The 21,509-nt window shown below is 42.7% G+C and overlaps 1 protein-coding gene and 1 long non-coding RNA gene across 2 annotated transcripts; one reads left to right on the forward strand and one right to left on the reverse strand.

Annotated features, from left to right (window-relative positions):
• Positions 1–5,068: 5,068 nt before the first annotated feature.
• LOC124288448 lies at positions 5,069–5,399 on the reverse strand. Its single transcript, XR_006901455.1, has 2 exons — positions 5,325–5,399; positions 5,069–5,237 (listed from the first exon to the last, which is right to left on the reverse strand). It is a non-coding gene; the product is annotated as an uncharacterized LOC124288448 (long non-coding RNA).
• Positions 5,400–8,669: 3,270 nt separating this feature from the next.
• LOC124288447 lies at positions 8,670–21,509 on the forward strand. Its single transcript, XM_046724966.1, has 2 exons — positions 8,670–9,493; positions 20,895–21,509. The coding sequence occupies exons 1-2, from the start codon at positions 9,107–9,109 to the stop codon at positions 21,138–21,140; spliced, it is 633 nt and encodes a 210-aa protein (XP_046580922.1). The 5' UTR covers positions 8,670–9,106; the 3' UTR covers positions 21,141–21,509.

A 21,509-nucleotide genomic window follows, 5' to 3' on the forward strand; every position in this document is an offset into this window, starting at 1 on the left:
TCCCCAGTTACCAGTGCCTCAACTCACAGCACTCATGCAGTAGTGTGCCATTCAAATCCAGTTGTTTTCTTAGCAAGTTACTAGGTTTGGTTTCATACTGTGGGTAACCACCCTGCATCCCCACGCTTCCTTCCCACAGGATGCTGGTACCCCATGACTTCTTAGCACTCACTAACTCACTCACTCACTCAGCTGGTACCTCATGACTTCTTAGCAGGCCACTCACTCACTGGCTCACGCACTCACTCACTCTCACTCACTCACCCACTTCCAGGCACTGACCATCCTGTTCATAATACCAGAGTATGTAATGGTAATGCTAAAACCATATTGCAAATTATAATAAGAAAGACACATCACAGTTTTAAAAACATCACCCTTTAATGCTGTTTTGTGATTTAATCACATTTTAAGACAGTTTGTAATATGTGTTCATGAACGTTTCTATTTTTTTAAATCTCCTGTTTCATTCTGATAAACTAGTCAGACCAATGCAGCAACATTCAAGAATTTTTGTTCAAAATATGTGATGAAATTGTCTGTTTTTGACATGTTGCTAAGGCAATAGGATGAACTGATTGGTGTCCTGGTAGGTGTGCTACAATGTTGCGAGATATAAGTTCCTACATAGTGACAGTTTACAGGAGATTAAAGAGGAAGAAAATGCTGAAAATACAACAAAACACCCAGGATGCTTCCCAGACTTACTGTAACAAGTATCTGTGGAATGTCTTTGCTGTGGGTTTCAATGATGAGTTGAACTTTGTCTTTTGTCAGAGGTCAAGGAGTGCACCCCTAACATCCTGGTTTTGTTTGCAAATTTTTTCAGATATAGGGAAGTGGCTATTGTGTTTTTAGACCATGTGAATAGAACACCACAAAATTTGATAGTGTTTAAGTGACCACAATGTTGTACAATGTGGTTGCAACATCCAGCAACTGCATTGTGGTTTATGCAGCCCTCCCTGAGGTCACACCAGTGTGAGGATATATTACATTTATCCAACAGTCCCCTGTATGATAACGGAACATTTACTTGATAAAACTCAAAGTGCAAAGGGAAATATTTACATCAACATTTAATGTTTTGTAAGTGACAGTCATTTCATTTTCGTTTCGTTGTTATGACAATTGTTCAAAATATACCAATCAGTCCCAAAAAATATTTGAGGTCCTCTGTAAAAAGAAAATAACCCTTTCAGTTGTCATTAAAAGTGAAATAAGGCTGCTTAATTCTTGAAAATAATGACGACAATAATGATCTTTAACAGAGAATCTGGAGTGGCTTCTCTTCGCCCGTTCAGTTTGACTTGTGGAAGCCATGTTGTATGAAAATACCGTATCCCTGTCAGGTCTGTATGACTGGCTACAAGCACTGTCTATTGTAGAGAAAAGAGGGTTTGGATTTATATCCTACCTATTGGTTTCATAGGAAGTTTTCATATTCTTAAAGATAAACAACTATTGTTTATTTATCTTGAAATGAAGCAGTCTTCGTCTGTTGGTCAGAATTGAGTGGAATATTTGGTGAACTTTTCCGTGCAGTTGTTAAGTCTTGTCTTATCTCCGTAGGTCTCTTCCTTTATAGCGTATCGTCCACTCTTTATCTCTCCTCATGCTTGCTGGCGCAGTATATAGCGTATCGTCCACTCTTTATCTCTCCTCATGCTTGCTGGCGCAGTATATAGCGTATCATCCACTCTTTTTCTCTCCTCATGCTTGCTGGCACAGCTGTGGTGGTCTAGCAGTGTTTTCATATTTTCTGGCGTTGCTAAGAAATGGAAGATTGACTGATTTAAAGAGGTTGGTGGGGTAGCCAAGTGGTTTAAGCATTCACTCATTACACAGAAGACCCTGGTTCAGTTCACCACATGGTTACTATGTGTGAAGCCCATTTCTGGTGTGTAGCCCATGATATTGCTAGAAATTGCTAAAAGCAGCATTAAAACCATGTTAACTTGCTGGTTATATTTTCTTGAAATTAGTTCAAGAACACACATACAAACACATGTGTTGATATCATAGGCTCTATATTAAGATGAGTTGTAGAAATCACATATGTGATGTTTGAGACCGGAGTATGTCCTAGACAGGTTGTGCAATGATTTGCGTGTGAGAAATGGCCACATGTTGCTAATCCAAACCAAAGAGTGTCACATGTACGACCTCCTGTTAGTTTCAGTGATGAAATGTTTGGTATCAGGCTGGAGTACCCCCAAGATGACAATCAATAATTAGAAGTCTCTATTTTAGAATTATCAATATACTCCATAGTTGTTTGTGTTGTTTAATACTTTACATATTAAAGTGAAATATCTTCAAGATTAAGGAGACTTGTTAAAAACAAGTATTACTATTTTTCATAGTTGACATTGTTGCCTACATGTAGCCGATGTACTTCATGTATTGGGCTCCAGTTGTGGAGATGCTGCTGTGTGGATGGCAGCCCTACTGTCAAGGCCCCCCCCCATCTTGATGGTTATCTGCAGTATTTGATCGGAAAGGGTTATGAAAACATTCATGGTCAGTGTTTTGAGTAAAGTCACATGGAGATATAATCCCCTAGTTAAGTTAAACAAGTTTACATGTTACATTTGACCACTTTCTAAAATGGCATTGTGTATTTCAAGTTAATATGTGGCAAATTGTTAAAAAACATATCTCCTAATATGAACCTTTTGAGGATTTAGTGGCTGTGCTGTGTTTCTCTCCTACAGTGGCCCTTATACTGATAATTGGTCTGTAATGTCCTGCCTGTGTTCACTGGTGTCAGCGGTGTCATGTCCCACACCTCCATGCAGTGTGCAAAATAGCCACTGGTCTGCTAGCCCGTGGCTAGTAAAAATACAGTTGGCCCAGTAAATCTCCACAGTCACTTGCCCGACTGGCTAGTGAATTTTCATGGAGTCATTTTGTAAATATGTCACTCTCTCTGACTTGTTAAATTATAATACACTTTTAAATCATGCAAGATGTTTAAAAGTTCATCATATTAGCACCTTAATGATGAAACCCGTGTCATGCCAACAATATCTTATTCTCATCTATATTTGTATTCTTTTGCTTAGTTTCTACATTCAAATTTCGGGCTTGTGAATTATTTTGTGGGCTAGTAACTTTCAGGTATAGCTAGCCTTAATGGCACGCAAAATTTGGAAACTATTTCGCACACTGCCTCCATGGAATGGGGCCGGCCTCCCATATGTACCCAACATACTGACATATATACTACCCATCAAAAGTTTAGACTCACTTAAAGCACTCACTATATGTTATGTACATATATATGGTTACATCAAAGAGGAATTTCCCCACTAACTTGGGGGAACCAACTACAAACCTTATGCAAATGAATTGCACGAGGATCATGCATCAAATTTCTGAAAAGCACGCGAAAATATTGTGCATGTTAACAGCTGCGTTTGGGTGTTTTAATTTTGTTATAATTCACCAATTTTACCGTGTTTCATCACTTACTGAACTCATGACAATAATCTTTTCAATGTTACGAATTTATTTTACAATATACCAGCTCATGTGTAAACAGTACCTTTAAACAGCATGGAATATTTTGGAAAATCTAGTTTAGAACAGTTGACTGAAGAAAGTGGCTACATTCACACTAGTGAGTCTAAACATTTGATGGGTAGTATAGATGGAATACTTTTCACAGATAAGCCTCTATGCTCTCCATACCCATTAAGGCTTTTGAAGGACGTTCCAGATTTATGAGATATTCTGTTTTAGTTGACAATGGGTATATTCTGAACAGCAGAGAGGAATGTATGAGAATAGCAAACTGTCATGAAATGCAATACTTTGGCTGATATATTGACGACATTGTGGGTTATAGACGTGTTTAATTTGCTCATGGGCCCTTATATCCAAAGTTCTGAGATAAGAGGAAAAATATATATTATCATTTCATATTTTTTTCATCATATCACTGCCAGCGCAAAATGTTTTTATTAGAATAAAAAAGTATAATATATTTCTAGAAATTTGCAATGCAGTAACAAGATCACTTTGCCATCAGAAGTCACAACTTTGCAGGTAGACTAATGCTTAGTCTCTGAATATATATAATTTTGATAGTAACAAACAAGCCCATTTAAATTGAAAAGGAGCCCCAGGGAGACCAGAGATTCAGAACCTGAGGAAATCTAGACTTGCTTTATTTAGGGCTTTAGCACTGCAGAGAGGGCTTTGCAGTAGGGGAAATAATGTGGTTCAGGGACTGTGAGACAGACTACTTTGCAGGAGGAATCACTTCTGAAGTGATGTACTTGCCCTGTTGACTGTAAGGGGAAGTAACTCCAGCCAGGTACCTTGTCATGTGAGGTCAGAACGTTCTTTTCCTCATCAAACCGAAGGGTTTGGGGAAAACATGTACACCAGCTTTAAAACAAGATAATACAGTTTTCAGCCTAGTTCAGTTGTAGCACTTGTAGCATTGTACAGTTATGTAATTTCTCTGTGGCAGCCATGAGTTATTTATGGAAAGAGGCAATAGATTTGCATGTAAATTAGTACATTGTCCTGTTCTACAAAATGAGCTTAGCTCAAACACTGGCACCAATTCTTTAACATACATTTATGTTCAAGCTTTCTAGAACGCTGATCAATATGGTCCTTGTTGTCGTTACTGATTATGTTGTTTTGCTGTTTACTACAGCTAGTTGACCAGAAAACATCATATAGACATGGAATGGAATTTGGACTTTTCACAGCCCTTAAAGATTGTAGCTTCTGCTTTTAAGCACATGGCAGTACTAAGGCTGCCCGGTTGTATCAAAGTAGCATTAACCCAATTCCCTCACTCATTCAAGGCTGTGGTTCTGTACTTATAAAGTAACCTTTGCCAAATTTATAGTGGTATGACTACAACTTGGTTTATGAATGCTGTGTCGCTAGGGTTTGTTTGTTGTGTCATCTGTGTCTTGCTGCTGATTCTCCTTTACCAGGGAGTCCAGACACTAGAGGCACCTGGAAACTTGGGGCTTCATTGTCTGCTGTTCCACGTTTGTTGCTGCTTTGTGATGATGTGTTCATGTTTACTGTGCATGTTACCCAAAGACTAGTGTCAAACAGGACCTCAATAGAACCATAGTTCAGGAAGTGCAGACACCATTGCTCATTTGGCAGTATTGCATGGTTGGGTGTTATGACAGATATTACACCAGTTTCTGCTTCCCTCCTTGTATGCTTCATATGAAGAATATATTCATGATTGTACACTGACTAGAATCATCACACATAGCATATATTCATGATTGTACAACAACTAGATTCATCATGCATAGCATATATTCATGATTATACACCGACTAGATTCAACATACGTAGCATATATTGATGATTGTACATCAACTAGATTCATCATGCATAGCATATATTCATGATTGTACATCAACTAGATTCATCATGCATACCATATATTCATGATTCTACATGGCTAGATTCATCATGCATAGCATATATTCATGATTGTACACCAACTAGATTCATCATGCATAGCATATATTCATGATTGTACACCAACTAGACTCATCATGCATAGCATATATTCATGATTGTACATCAACTAGACTCATCATGCATAGCATATATTCATGATTGTACATGACTAGATTCATCATACATAGCATATATTCATGATGACACAACGACTAGAATCTTCATACATAAACAACATTCATAATTGTACACCAACTTAAAACTTCCTACTAGAACATAATCATGTATATGTACTGTTTGCTGACCGTGTTCAGCCTATATCATCCTGTACATTGGCTGTTTGTTATGGACATATTTTCCATCGTGGAAATGCACAGTTGTTATGCTTGTAGTCTACTCATGCCCTTGTCATCAGTTGTCTCCCTTTTCCATATGTTGACGGTGTGTAACATCTGTAGGTTAAAGAATATCACTTCATGATGAATCCACATTGTCATTGTGGCTTTTAGATGCATATTGATTGAAGGTGCTTTTTTACATTTTAAAATCCAAACTTTGATATGTTAATGAGTTTTTTTTATTGAGTTTACCATCAAGATGTTTTATATTTTGCTATTGTGTTCAGTATACATATGGTAAAAGTTTACGCATTTTAAGAGCATAATTGTTAATGCTGTTGTGAATGTAACATAAAGTTTTAATACCAAGATAACCTTTAACCTTACATCTTCGTTTGTTATCCAAATAGCCATGTCTCCTTCTCAAAACTGTGTGCCATCTTTGACCTTGAACTTGCTTGGTACTGTATTCTCAAAACTGCCATCTTTGACCTTGAACTCTGGGTAATGTCTTCTCAAACGGTGTGCCATCTTTGACCTTGAACTTGCTTGGTACTGTATTCTCAAAACTGCCATCTTTGACCTTGAACTCTGGGTAATGTCTTTTCAAAACTGTGTGCCATCTTTGACCTTGAACTCTGGGTAATGTCTTCTCAAAACTGTGCCACCTTTGACCCTGAACTTCCTTGGTACTGTATTCTCAGAACTTGTGTTCCATGGTTGACATTGAAGTGTAGGTATATTGCCTTATCAAAATGATGGGCAATATGTGACCTTGTCCTCTGGGTAATGATGTGACCTCACTGGCAAGGCTGATGATTCCATTTCAGTGTTAGACACTGACTTTATGTGAACAGCTGTTTGTTCATGAAAATACGGCATGCCATACTTTATAGTCAGATTTCACAGTTTAGGATCAATATGATTGTTTTGTAGATATGATTATTCAGTGAAATTATGATGCATTGATTTCAGGTGTTTCAGCAATATGACATTTTTTTTCAGGTCCATGTGATATTGTTCTTTGTAACTATAAAACTACTTTACTCAAAACGGCCTGGAACTGCAACAGTATGACCCACACACCTTGATAATTGGTTGTGGCCATGGCCCAGAGTGGCAGTTTAGCTGTATGTTCCTATGTGAGTTTTGTAGCAGTCTTATGGGCACAAACACAGGGACTTGATAGATCTTTCTGTAAAATGTCAATGCAAAATCACATGGTATTGTACGAACATGTAATAGTGCTATGAGATTTGTGTTTGACAATTGTGTTTTTCCAGAGAGTGCTAGAAGCACCTGATGGTGCAGCCCTCTGTTAATGTATAAATCTGCACACAGTTTTGATGGGTTCTGTATATAGATATCATATCCGTGTGTATCCTCCTCCGTCCTGGGTACTGTATATGTATTCTGATATAATTAACACTCTGGACCTATTTTCCAACATATTTTCATTTTATAACTGATGTTAGCATTTCTAGTATCCTGTGATTAGCATAGCACTGAATTCTTCTTGCTCTTGTAAGTAATTTGATTGGATGGCAATTATAACAAAGCTATGATAGTCAACTGGTCTAGAGGGGTGGTGGGGTGGCCTTGTGGTTAAAGCTTGGCTCATCATGGGAAGGCCTGGGTTCGGTTCCCCACATGGGTACAATGTGTGAAACCCATTTCTGGTGTTTCCCCCACCTTAATATTTTTGGAATGTTGCTAAAAGCAGCGTAAATCCCAACTGACTGACTCACTCAATTGGTCCAGCGTGTTAATCATACTACAATGCAGGTATAGTACACTGGATAATCGAGGGTGATCTGTGTGTGTCAAGCATACTTCCTCGTTGTCTCAGTGAGTGTAGCCTCACGAAGATAGCATCGTCATCAGTCACGTGACGTTCTCTGCACTAGAGATGGTAACTATTACAAAGATATTTTTTACTATTTGCTACAAGCGGTTTATTTAAAATATATTTTCATATGTTGCCGTCTGCTGACAATGGTTAGCTTGACTTGTGTCTACGCAAAGTCATTGTTTGTATTCTTTGGTTTTATTGCTGCCAGATATAATGGTAGGCCTGTATTCTCCATATACACTGGATGAATAAAAATGTTAAGAATTATGTGTTTGTATTGTCGTCATTGGATACAGCGACTGACATAAATATAAGGGATGATGTTCGCACAGACGTTTGCTCAAACCCTTGAACATACGGGTTAGAATTGGTCTTCAGCAACCCATGCTTGTCATAAGAGGCGACTAACAGGATCAGGAGGTCAGGCTCGCTGCCTTGGTTGACACATGTCATCGTATCCCAATTTCGTAGATCGATGCTTATGCTGATGATAACTGGATTGTCTGGTCCAGGCTCGATTGTTTACGTACCGCCACCATATACCTGGAATATTGCTGAATACTGCGTTAAACAACACACCATCAAACCAATCTTTACGTCGGTAAAGAACATTAAGTAATACCACCGACAAATATAGAACCTTCACCACCATTTTGACTAACAGGATCGGGTGGTCAGGCTCGCAGACTTGGTTGACACATGTCATCGTATCCCAATTTCGTAGATCGATGCTCATACTGTTGATCACTGGATTGTCTGGTCCAGGCTCGATTGTTTACGGACCGCCGCCATACAGCTGGAATATTGCTGAGTGCGGCAACAAACCAACCAACCAACAAGTGTGCCTGCAGAGTAAATCCAGACTCACTCATTTCGTTGCTCCGCATTACGTGCAATTTTGTTTAACATCAATATATCTGTCATTCTGAGTCACTCCACTGGTTTTTAACATCACAATGATATCGTGTTAATTTGGTCTCTTTCTGCCCACATGACACTGCTCTCCCTATGGGTGAGATATAACGAAGCCCAAGCGAGCAGACGACCGAGCGCGGATTGATGCTGTGGCTGTAGTGGGTCGATATCTTGGAATGTCGACTATTGTAGATGTCAGGACGCACTGTATTGACACGAAGGAATCGCGCCATTTTCTGAGTGTGTCAGACGATACCAGATCTGGTTGATGTTACACAGGTGTTGAGGCCGATGTATTGACTTCCCCAGGCTCTGGTTGACGAGAACACACTGCCTTGGTCGACAGCCATTGGGCTTGTATTGCACAAAATGAGCACATTCGTTAGCATTTTGATTGGATGTTAACGGAAGGTTCCTTGGTTAAACAACGAACGCGTCACCCGAATACAATCAGTACATGGCGTCCGCATGCACTGTGATCAGATGCCGACCTCTGTTCAGCCCGTTTCCTATGTCTCCGAGTCTGGTCGTCTGCTCATGAAGAATGGTGGTCAGTTTGATTGATACTAGTGTTAGCGCCAGTGAGAGGATGGAAGGGAGCTGCTCTTCGGACGAGAGCGGGAATTGGTACTGGCAAGATTCGTCCCTCGTTTGCTACCTGTGTGGGGAACTGTTTCGGCGACCCCGCATCTTACCGTGTGGTCATACCTTCTGTACCGACTGTCTGGCCCGACTCAGAGAAGAAGTCATCAGGGAAGGGAAGCTTGCGGGAACCTATGACCCCAAACACGCCGAGATCGGCCATTTCGTCTGCCCAATGCCGGAGTGCTCCTACTCTATGAGACTGATAAACCTGCACCGCTTCACCACCAAGAACAAGACAGTGTCCGAAGCCGTGGGGGCTTTCAGGAAGAAAATAGGTGCAAAACAGGTGAGAAACAAAACTGTATTATAATTGTCATGTGTTTAACATCGTAGTAAGCTTGTCTCCCATCAGTAGTAAATAACCATGTGATTGCTATAATGAGCAAAGCACGCCTGACGCCATGTTTTCACAAAGTATTCGACCAAGTCAGTGAGTAAGTTCTCCTCTCTGTCGGTGGAAGTAATTACATGTCATTGAACTTACGAATATATACAACACCTGTCTGAATTGCTAACATGCCCTCGGTTGTAAAAGCCTACATACAGCATCAATGCATACGTTTATTATGATGCGTAAGGAGAAACCAAGATCACATAACCAGATTCACGTGTGCATGATGGTGAAGGCGCGTGGTGTATTGGGGTAGTGGAAGGCAGTGATGCAGCACATACTTTGTCACTGGGTTACTGTACTGGGTCTGGATCTAGAGGAAGTGGCGGTGTGTGTATTGGGTCTAGAGGAAGTGGTGGTGTGGTGTGTATTGGGTCTAGAGGAAGTGGTGGTGTGTGTATTGGGTCTAGAGGAAGTGGCGGTGTTGTGTATTGGGTCTAGAGGAAGTGGTGGTGTGGTGTATTGGGTCTAGAGGAAGTGGCGGTGTGTGTATTGGGTCTAGAGGAAGTGGCGGTGTGTGTATTGGGTCTAGAGGAAGTGGCGGTGTGTGTGGGTCTAGAGGAAGTGGTGGGTGGTGTATTGTGTATTGGGTCTAGGAGTGGCGGTGTGTATTGGGTCAGAGGAAGTGGTGGGTTGGTGTATTGGGTCTAGAGGAAGTGGTGGTGTGGTGTATTGGGGGTAGTGGAAGGTAGTGGTGCGGTGGGTGTACTTTGGAACTGAAGTGGTGGTGTGATGTATTGGTCTAGAGGAAGTGATGGTGTGGTGTACTGGGTCCAGAGGAAGTGGCGAGGTAGTGTATTGGGTCTAGAGGGAGCGGCGGTGTGGTGTATTGGGTCTAGAGGGAGCGGCGGTGTGGTGTATTGAGTCTAGAGGAAGTGGCGGTGTGGTGTATTTGGTCTAGAGGAAGTGGCGGTGTGGTGTACTGGGTGTAGAGGAAGTGGCGAGGTGGTGTGTTGGGTCTAGAGGGAGCGGCGGTGTGGTGTACTGGGTCTAGAGGAAGTGGCGAGGTGGTGTACTGGGTCTGGGTCTTGTGGAAGTCACTGAGTTAGGGAACTGGGTCTGGGTCTAGAGTGAGTGAGTGAGTTTAGTTTTACGCCGCACTCAGCAATATTCCAGCTATATGGCGGCGGTCTGTAAATAATCGAGTCTGGACCAGACAATCCAGTGATCAACAGCATGAACATCGATCTGCGCAATTGGGAACCGATGACATGTGTCAACCAAGTCAGCGAAACTGACCACCCGATCCCGTTAGTCGCCTCTTACGACAAGATAGTCGCCTTTTTATGGCAAGCACATGGGTTGCTGAAGACCTATTCTACCCCGGATCCTGGGTCTAGAGGAAGTGGCGAGGTGGTGTATTGGGTCTAGAGGGAGTGGCGGTGTGGTGTACTGGGTCTAGAGGAAGTGGCGAGGTGGTGTGTTGGGTCTAGACGAGTGGCGGTGTGGTGTACTGGGTCTGGGTCTTGTGGAAGTCACTGGGTTAGTGAACTGGGTCTGGGTCTAGACGAGTGGCGGTGTGGTGTACTGGGTCTAGAGGAAGTGGCGAGGTGGTGTATTGGGTCTAGAGGGAGTAGCGGTGTGGTGTATTGGATCTGGATCTTGTGGAAGTCACTGGGTTAGTGAACTGGGTCTGGGTCTAGACGAGTGGCGGTGTAGTGTATTGGGTCTAGAGGGAGCGGCGGTGTAGTGTATTGGGTTGTGGTCCAAAAGAAATCTGTGATGTAGCATGTTGGGTCTGTATCTAGAGAAGTCAGTAATATAATATTTTCAATCTGTGATGTTCATCAGAGACAGAGCATATATTTGGTGAGTGCTTGTGACCATTTTCACAATATAGGAGCTCGTAATTTGTCCGCAAAAACATCAAGCCAGGTGGTATGAAACACTGCCAACTTCTATTTATCGAACTGTCTGCTGACCAATAAAAATTATGACTCAACCGAGGTTTGACGTCCATGTGTCGATCTACCACACATGAACCGGGCTTCAAGTCCACGGTACATTAACCACTCATCAAAAAACCCAATAAAATTTATCAGTATATTGCACTAAGTTTATCAGTATTGTACTCTGTGAACCTGTGGACAATAACACAACACAGATATATTTAATTAATGAGGCGGGATTAATCTAATGGCTTGTTCGAGGCAGGTATTTCTGCCAATCACGTTCGACATATCTAGGTACCTCAACAATTACTGTAAGATTAGAAAACACTGCTTAATTCACAACAGGCTTCGACACACGTACAAATTACAGCAGTTCTTTTCATGATTTACCAATCCTGTGTTAAAGTGAAGTTTATTAATATGTGGCTTGAAATCATACGATTCGAGGTACGCAACTTAATCTGATTTAAAAATCACACATATACGCACGCACGCACACACATACACACCCATGTCTAGATCTTCGAGACGCTAGCAAACACATAACTGATTTATTTACGAATGCAGTCGTCTTTGCAAACTGCTGCGTCAGCTATTTCGAGTTCAAGGTGAGTCAGGTCGAACTAAAGCGTCGTGACAGGGATCGATGCTAGGTAGATATTCTGGTTCCCACTTCTGCCCAGAAACAATACACCACGTGACAATCAATACGTTGTGTTGTAGAAACTTGCCTTCGGCGTCAACAGAAGCGCCAGTTCTAAAAGTAATTGTGTTTATTAGAAACAAACAGTCTTTGATTCATCAATTTTGGTTGGGTTGGTAGGAAACAACCAGATGTTTTAGAAACTCAATACAAATGTACTTCGCGTTGACCTCATACCATTTCAATATTAAAGTACTCTAAGAAAAAGAAAGAAAAGTAAATCTTTCGCTACGATGGAACTGGTACTATGGACCTCGCGATGCCAGATGTTCCGTTGTCACGTCGACAGCTTGGGTTCGCCAGGTACAATCTCAGATGATTTACAACGTCATAACCTAATAAACGATATTGCCTACCAATACATCACCAACAGACATCGTCTGTGTATACACACTCACAACAGACTACGTTATTCTGGTTCGTTATTAAAATGATCAGATCTGATCATCATCGCCAGTTGCCGCTCGTTTGTATGGAGATATCGACTATCCGAATGCAAGCTTATTATTGACGCCAGGTGCGCGTTACTCTGGCTGGAAAATGGACGTGCTAACACGACCTTGACCTCCAGCATTGTGTCTGATTCAATAACTGTGATTACCACACACGTGATAATAACCCCGGACAAATTAGAAGCTGGGGGAAGTTAATCATTGCCCCAACTACAGAGAAACAATATCTGAGGTTCACACATGATACTAATTACACAGTTTAGACACAGACACGAAATTACCAGTAGACAGAGCACAAAATTGAACATTTTATGGGATATCTTGGATTTAATGAACGCTGAACACGCGTGTAGGAGGTTATGTTCATTAAGAAATAGAAGGCCCTGTAACTAAAATGTCATTAGTTCGTTTCACCAAGGCAATAGTCATTTGAAGACTGGTTTCTGGCTGTACTTGCGTTGTGACATATTTGTTTATTGGAGCTGAAAACCCTATTGGTATTGCTCTGGGCTGTATTTCGCTGGTTTACTGACACATAGCATGGTAGTTAAATGTCATGTCAGTCTATGAAATCTCATCACCTTACATATTACACGCTAAGGAGTATAACAGATAAGAGACAGTGTTTTGCTCTTGTGAATATAGTATCCCATATGACGTCATAGATTCAGTGCCGTGTATCATAAGCCATAGAAACGTCGTGCGTTGTGTAAACACGTTGCTGTCGCCTCCGATGCAGCAGCGTCAACATGTCAAACTACACCAGCATGTGTTTACCGTCCACGACACCACAATGGCTACTCAAATATACATGTCGTGGATTGATGCTATTTCCCGTGTAGTTTCTGAAAACATTTATTAGAGAAGCTTTTAGGAAATATAACCTGAGAGACCATATATGTTATCTGATAACATGTTCGGTAAATGTCCGCAACTTTCCGGCAACATCGGGGCGGGATACACCTAACACCGGCGGGACGCGTCGGTATTGTGAGTCAGTAGGGTTTAATGCCGCTTATAGCAATATTCCCGCAACATACCAGGTCTTCACACGTCATCACGAGTGTGTGATATGGTTTCCAGAACTATACAAGACAAACCGATGGTCGATAGCGCGAACATTTCAAATCATCGGTGAGTGATGGTATGCCTTTAAGGGCACTAGACTGTTGAAATAGTCGCTCAGGCAATAATTAGTCAAAACCGTAGCATCCTGTGCTAAATTATGTTAAACATAATGTCCAATAAAATCTTGTCTATTTTTCATAATCGGTCAGGGCCAGGGGGTAGCCTAGTGGTTAAAGCGTTCGCTTGTCACGCCGAAGGCCCGGGTTCGATTCCCCACATGGGTACAATGTGTGAAGTTCATTTCTGGTGCCCCCCGCCGTGATATTGCTGGAATATTGCTAAAAGCGGCAAAAAACTGAACTCACTCACTCACTCGTGCCGACTTGCAGCATGCAGTATCAAGCCTGCAATATCAAGGCAGTTGACACCAGTATTTGGCTCTGTACACGTGGGGACTCGAACCCGGACCCTTCGGCGTGTCGGACAAACACTTTAACCGCTAGGCTACCACTAAGAGACATGGTACGTTAGTGTGCTACTCTGGATATTGAGGTACCCATAAACGAGATTGCAGTTGGTTAAACTGTTTGATGTCGGAGTAACAGCAAATAACCGATACAAGAACAAACATTCTTTTGTATTGATCTGTTTCACTTGCTTACGCTGCAGACTTTCGTGGAAGTAGACAGAGAGAGTGTTAGTAATCTGATCGATGTCATGATACAGGAAGTATTGTATGTGTCGTGTTCAACAGTTTCATGCCCTGTATATTATGTAGTTCTTTATTTAAGTCTTTATCTACCTTGAATAGAACATGTTGCTTGCAGTCATGGATGGGAAAATAAATTAATCGCTGTTGGGATTTGTCCACATGTTGCCATGGTAACAGTTACAATGTTATAAAAAAACGAACAGAAGGACAAACCCTGTATTCTTGAGTCACGCTTCGTGTCTCCATCTTCATCTCCATATTAACTTGTCAAGTCGAGGTTGGAAAATTACCATGACTGATGGTATCAACAACCAAAGTCAAGGACGCCTCCGCGGAGTATTGACTGACGATATCCGATGGAATAGTTGGGAGGAAATGACATCGTATCATTATGTAAGCGCTGCCGCTGTATTTGACTGAAACTTAATTGGAAGAACATGGGACCTGGTTTGTGATAGACGCCGGCTCAAGCTGAACTGGATTTCGAAGCAAGGATTTGGGCTCTCTAACAGAAAACGGACCATTACTATGTCTGAAAACACAGACGTTTATTATAGAAAAGACGATTCTGTTTGCATGTTCGTCACATATGACGGCTATAAATCTAAAATACAGTGTATGTGGTTTTGCGAGGTGATTTCCGAATTTGAACGCAGGAATTGTGAAATATAAATAATGACCATGCACTTTCAATGACTGTTAACAAATAATGTTGAAACATACAGTTTCAGGTTTATAATCACAAAATACACTCAACACAATGGATAAAACAGTGGCAGCAGCTGTAACTAACGGTCCTACTACACAGTGCAGTCTCGAATGTCCACACTTTGTCACGGTCGTATGCCTTGATAGCGGCCGTTGTTGATTCCGGAATATTGTTGGAAGCAGAAAGAAAATCTCATTTGCTACTGGCAAATAGATGAGACAAGTCAGGTCGTTAGAAGTCACTGATCGCCCCCGTGTCCCCTCTTTGTAATTAGCTTATGACGAAACTCCATGATCCAGTCTGAATACTTAGGCTCAGTATTATTTGTTACACTGCTATACTGAGTCTAGCAAACCTAATGTCGCATCTGCTAACCTTTGAGCGACCTATGACCGTCCAATCAAACGCGAGACAGACGAACGGATTTGACTAATCAGACAACAGTTACTATTGTAGGGTTCGGCGGGACTTACAAAATGGTTTTGGATTTTCAACAAACGAAAATCATGTTTGACCTGCAGTATTTTCGCTTAGAGGTTTCTGATGACACGGTTACTATTGCCTTATATTTACGCAAGATGTTAGACTGCTCCATGATCGATCAAGTTTTAACACGTGGGTCAACAACCAAGGGAGGTAACTCTAAGTTAACGCTTGATATTTTACGACCGTTTCGGTTATTTGCTACTACTGGCAATCACTGTTTACACATAAACTTACAACAATCTCTACTGTCACAGATTGCCGGGAGTCGGAGATAATTGCGTGCATGTAAGTCGCACACTTGCTACAGCAGTTCTGTGTACACGTGTGCAAATACCTGTGTAAATACCTTACAATTGCTCTTACCACACTCAAACTATTGCCAACATTTTTCAGCCACATAAAGAAACAGTGCATTGTCAAAATATTATCCCAGTTGATAAGTACGATAACAATGTCAAAGGTACATATAAACTTTAATGGAGGGATCATGAGACCATAACAAGTCGGGAGAATTTCAATTGAAAAGTCAATCACAATGACGTCACGAGTCCACAAGCGGGCCAGGGGTCAAACGACCATGTCACAAGCTCAATAACGGGTATGTCCACCATCGGCATTGAGAACAGCAGTGCATCTCGTCTATCAAACGTGCAAGGAGGCTCTATCGGGTCACGAGATCCAAGGTGAATTTGCAAGGTCAAGGCATCTGGCGGATGAGGAAGTCAACGTTGTGGGGTCCCAAACATGCTCTATCGGGGAAGAAATCCGGTGAATTTGCAGGCCAAGGCCAACTTGCCGTATGACCCTTGGGCGGGCATTGTCCTGTTGGAATGTGAACCCAGGGCCATGACGGTGCAGAAAAGGAATTGCCACAGGTCGAAGAATCTGATCCCTGTAGCCCACACCAGTTAAGTTGCCCTGAACAATCACCAAAGGAGTTCTTTGGCGTGCTGTTATTCCACCCCAAATCATCACGGAACCACCACCAAAGCGATTCCTCTCCAAGACACAGGCCTGTGCATAACGTTCTCCCACGCGTCTATAGGCACGTTGACGTCCATCACTATGGGAAATGTTAAACCTGGACTCATCTGTAAAAACAACATTTCTCCACCAAACAAGGGTCTGCGGACATGATTTCGGCACCACATTCGGCGAGCCTGTCGATGACGCTGTGTCAGGATAGGCCGTATGGCGGGACGTCGTGGTCTGATCCCGTGATGACGTAAACGTTGTCGAACTGTGTTGGGGTGGATACGGCGAAGTCCTGGGATGGTTCGGGCAGTCATCACTGCAGTCTGAAACCTGTGGCGAAGATGGGTCACCCTTATCCATCTGTCCTGTCTTGGCGTTGTTACACGTGGACGTCCAGAACGTGGCCGATCGATGACGTCATTTGTGTTCTGGTAGCGTCTCACCAGTGCAGAAATGGTGTTCCGTTGGCAGTGGAAATGTGCAGCCACTTGTCGTTGAGACATTCCCCAACGGACCATCCCAATGGCCTCATGACGTTGTGCAGACGTGAGCCTTGGCATGCTATGCGTTTCAATAGCCGTTTAATTTTTTGAACGATCGCAAGGGCAGGGGTTGAGCTTTCCAAAGTGACAGTATTGTGTGGCATTCATTTGGTCGGTTTCTCTTTCCCGGAATGCACATGCAACAACGTATTGCACGTCTCAAGGACGAACCCACTGACGTCACGGAACCTGACACGTGCATGCATATTGGATACATGCCACTAATCTCTGAGTTTAAATCCTTATGTGTCTACACAGGTTTGATAAATTTAGATTTTAAATTATTGCATGCACAGTTTCTTTATGTGCCTAGTATATATCCCTGGGTATCCTTGTCTATAGTGTATTATCGAGTATTGGTGTGGGGCGTTGAGTACCGTCGTTTCGAGACAGCGCCACCTAGCTAGGAGGGGCGCAGCAAACGCCGCTTCGTGACCGCAGCTGCTGAATGTTAGATGAAGCACTCCCTGGAGACTGGTTCTTCTATAGGAGGGACCTCAAGCATTGCAACGTGCCCTAACACATACACTACACACAACCATTAGTAGTACTATTTGAATTCGTAAAGGAGAATTCGGTTTGATTGTGTAAGTCATGTAAACCTTTGTTGGCGTGGCATAACTAGTCGTGGGTTTGGCTGCGTGCATGTTCGGTGAACGTGATCAAATCTGACGCCATTACGTTATTCTCCGACTATGGACACAATGCTTTGTTTCCTCATGACTTGTGACACTAAACAACGCTTACCCCTTTTGATAACCTACTGACTGACTGACTGAGTTTGGTTTTACGCCGCTTTTAGCAATATTCCAGCAACATCACGGCTGGGGACACCAGAAATGGGCTTCACACATTGTACCCATGTGGGGATTCGAACCCGGGTCTTCGGCGTGACGAGCCAACGCTTTAACCACTAGGCTACCCCACCGCCCCTTTTGATAACCTACAAGAAGACATCGTATCCCAATTGAGTAGATCGATGCTCATGCTGTTGATCACTGGATTGTCTGGTCCAGACCTGATTATTTACCGACCGCCGCCATATAACTGGAATATTGTTGAGTGCGACGTTAAACAGCAAACAACAAAATCTAGAAGAGGAACAATTTGTACGTTACTGGAAATGATAAGTTCACACTGATATCTATGTTTATATATATATATATGTAGAATGGTCGTACCCCGACGGCACAGAAAGGTGCTCATTGTAACAACCACTGGTTTGTCTGGCCAGGGAACGCTCACCCCAATCCGATTTGATATGGTAAAATATAGCCCAAACAGCATTCATCCATTCACAAACATGGTTTATACTTAACCAAATTGACGGAAATCTGATATATCTGACTATTGTGATTGAAGCTTGTGAGACTTTTGTATCAAAGCAGCGACCTGGAAACCCCGACATCTGATCAATGCTCATGTACAATGAATGTTTGTCGTGAGGGCGCCATCTGGTGCTGGATAGTGATACTATGTACGTGATAGCCCTGGTTGCGTTTGGGCAAATGTTATGCTTTCATGAACATGTGTTCACCAGCCAGACGCTACATACAACATGTATGATACTGATGCGGCAATTATTATCACAGTGCAGTGACTTATGCTTGTTGTCACAAGTTACTGGTGATAGTTTGGTCGTGTCCCTGTTCAGATTGCGCGTCGTATTACCTCGGTAGCACGTGCAAGTTATGCCCCATTGCAACCGTGACCTTGACAGACCCTGAAAGACCCGGACAGAACGTTGAGATGTCTGTCCAGGAAGTCGTCACTAAGATATCATGTGACTATGACAATTCTGCCCTCGCCCAAACAGTGTAGCAATAATCTCTCGAGAACCCTTCAGATCACTTATATCTTTGGTGTTGTAACGCTGGACGCATGATGGGGACGTGGGACTATCGTTTGATTAATTATGTAAATAACATATACAGTGGAAACCTGATAAGTAAAATTCCAAGGGACTCGCCAAAATTGTTTACTTATCAGGTATTTTGCTTATCAAAACCTATAAAAATCTGCAAATGACAACCGTATGCATGTATATGTATGCATATGTAACAATGAACAACTTATCAGGGATGGCCTCCAGTTGTCAGTGTATTGTCAACTGCTTGACGCCAGCGAGCTGTAAGTAGGATGTTTGTTTAACTGGAGACTGACACTTGCCCCTCATGTCGGATTATGTGGTGATCGCTAATTTAGTTATCCAGTCTCTTTTGTTAAGTAATTTTCTTCAAGGGACTGTGACAAGACGTTTAGTTAAGCGGTATTGTTTACTTATCCAAGTTTAGTTAACAGGACTCTAATAGTGATAAATAATTAAGAAATTTGCCGGGACCAAGGAAAAGTGTTTACTTATCAGGTCTGTTTAGTTAAGCGGTCTTTACTTAGACGGTTTCCACTGTATGTTGTCTCGGCATTTTGTGCTTAACAAGTAGAGCAGAGAGCAATCCTGGTCAAACATGGCGGCCCATTGCGGCTGTATTCAGTTTATCTTGATTACGACAACATGCATAAACCAGGACAGGAAACGGAAGGAACACACTCACTGGAAACAATTCATCGACATTTTCTTCAGTGAAGATTGCGTTTATCTGAGTAAGGAAACATTAGCTTTATGTAATATATTAATATATGTACAAAGTTCTGGAAGTGTCTTCACATATTCATACGATTTGTTAACATTAACTTGAAATGTCTTGTTTTGACTGTCCATCCATCTCAGTACCCATCAACCAACCCAGACACTCACTCACCCACCCACGAAGGTACCCATCCACCAACCAACCCAGACACTCACTCACCCACCCACAAAGGTACTCGTCTACCAACCAACCTAACACTTCTCTACCTACCCACCCATGAACGTATCCATCCATCAACCAACCCAGACAGTCACTCACCCACCCACTAAGGTACTCGTCTACCAACCAACCTAACACTCCTCTACCTACACCCTACCCATCTCACATACCCACCCACAAACGGACTCCATCCACCAACATAACCCAGACACTCACTCATTCACCCACCCACTAAGGTACTCGTCTACCAACCAACCTAACACTCCTCTACCTACCCACCCACAAACGTACCCATCCACCAACCAACATCGACACTCTCTCACTCTATTCACCCACCGCACAAACTCTGTCTACCAACCAACCTAACAACATCACCTACCCACCCACAAACGTACCCATCCCACCAGAACTCACTCACCCATCAAGGACATCGTCTACCAACCAACTCACTCACTCACATCCATCAACCGCCATACTCACTCAACATCGACCTCATCCAACCCACAAACGTACCCATCCACCAACCCATCCACACCAACCATTCACATCACAAACGACCCATCCACCAACCAACATCGACACTCACTCACTCATTCATCCACCCACAAACGGACCCATCCACCAACCAACATCGACACTCACTCACTCATTCATCCACCCACAAACGGACCCATCCACCAACCAACATCCACCCACAAACGGACACTCACTCACTCATTCATCCACCCACAAACGGACCCATCCACCAATCCACTTCAAATCACTCATTCAGAACATCACTCACGCAACCACCACGGACACTCACTAATTTCCCACTGCCCCACCGTCAGTGTAACCATGCCGCCTACGCCTCCGCTCCCTACACCCCTGACCCCCTCCCCACCCGAGAGACAGGGTTTGTCTGTACCCACATTGCCGCATCTTACTTGTGTCTTCTCTATCTCCCCCAGGATGTGTCCACGCAGACAGACATCACGTCAGAATCCATCATCGTCGCCATCCCCAAGTCGCTGCTGATGAGGACTAAACGGCAAGGCAACTGTCTGGACCAGGCTTCCTTCATGGACACGGTTCTTCATCGCGCCCTTAGCATGGACAGCCTCAGCCGAAACTACATCCCCCAGGGCAACTTCAACTGGAGGTCGTGCGTGACCATGCTCGGTGTCAGCATCATACAGCAACTCATCCACATATGAGAGGCACTCGGGACAACTCGGGTCCTCTCGGGTACAACTCGGCATATTCCGCTACTCTTACGGTACTTCGGGCAAACATTTCAATTTGACACGGAATTTCGTATATAAGGTTAACACCCAGGTTGTGTTGTGTGTTGTGTCACGTGCTTGGAGCTAGTTCCACTGGATTCTTGTTTGAGTCGGGCCGAGAAGGCCGAGTTGTTCCAGCAGTTGTCTCCCTTTCAAAGTTAACGGTGCCACCTTTAAAAACGAGATTGCAAGAAGCATAATATGATTTATTATTCTCTACAGTTAATGTGTACACGGAGTGAAACAGAACGAAAGGGTATCACATATTGCAGTAAATGCCAGTTACATATGTAAATTAAT

This window comes from Haliotis rubra, unplaced genomic scaffold (assembly GCF_003918875.1).
Source record: "Haliotis rubra isolate DU_JTF1 unplaced genomic scaffold, ASM391887v1 Scf418, whole genome shotgun sequence".
In the NCBI taxonomy this organism is placed as follows: Eukaryota; Metazoa; Mollusca; class Gastropoda; order Lepetellida; family Haliotidae; genus Haliotis; species Haliotis rubra.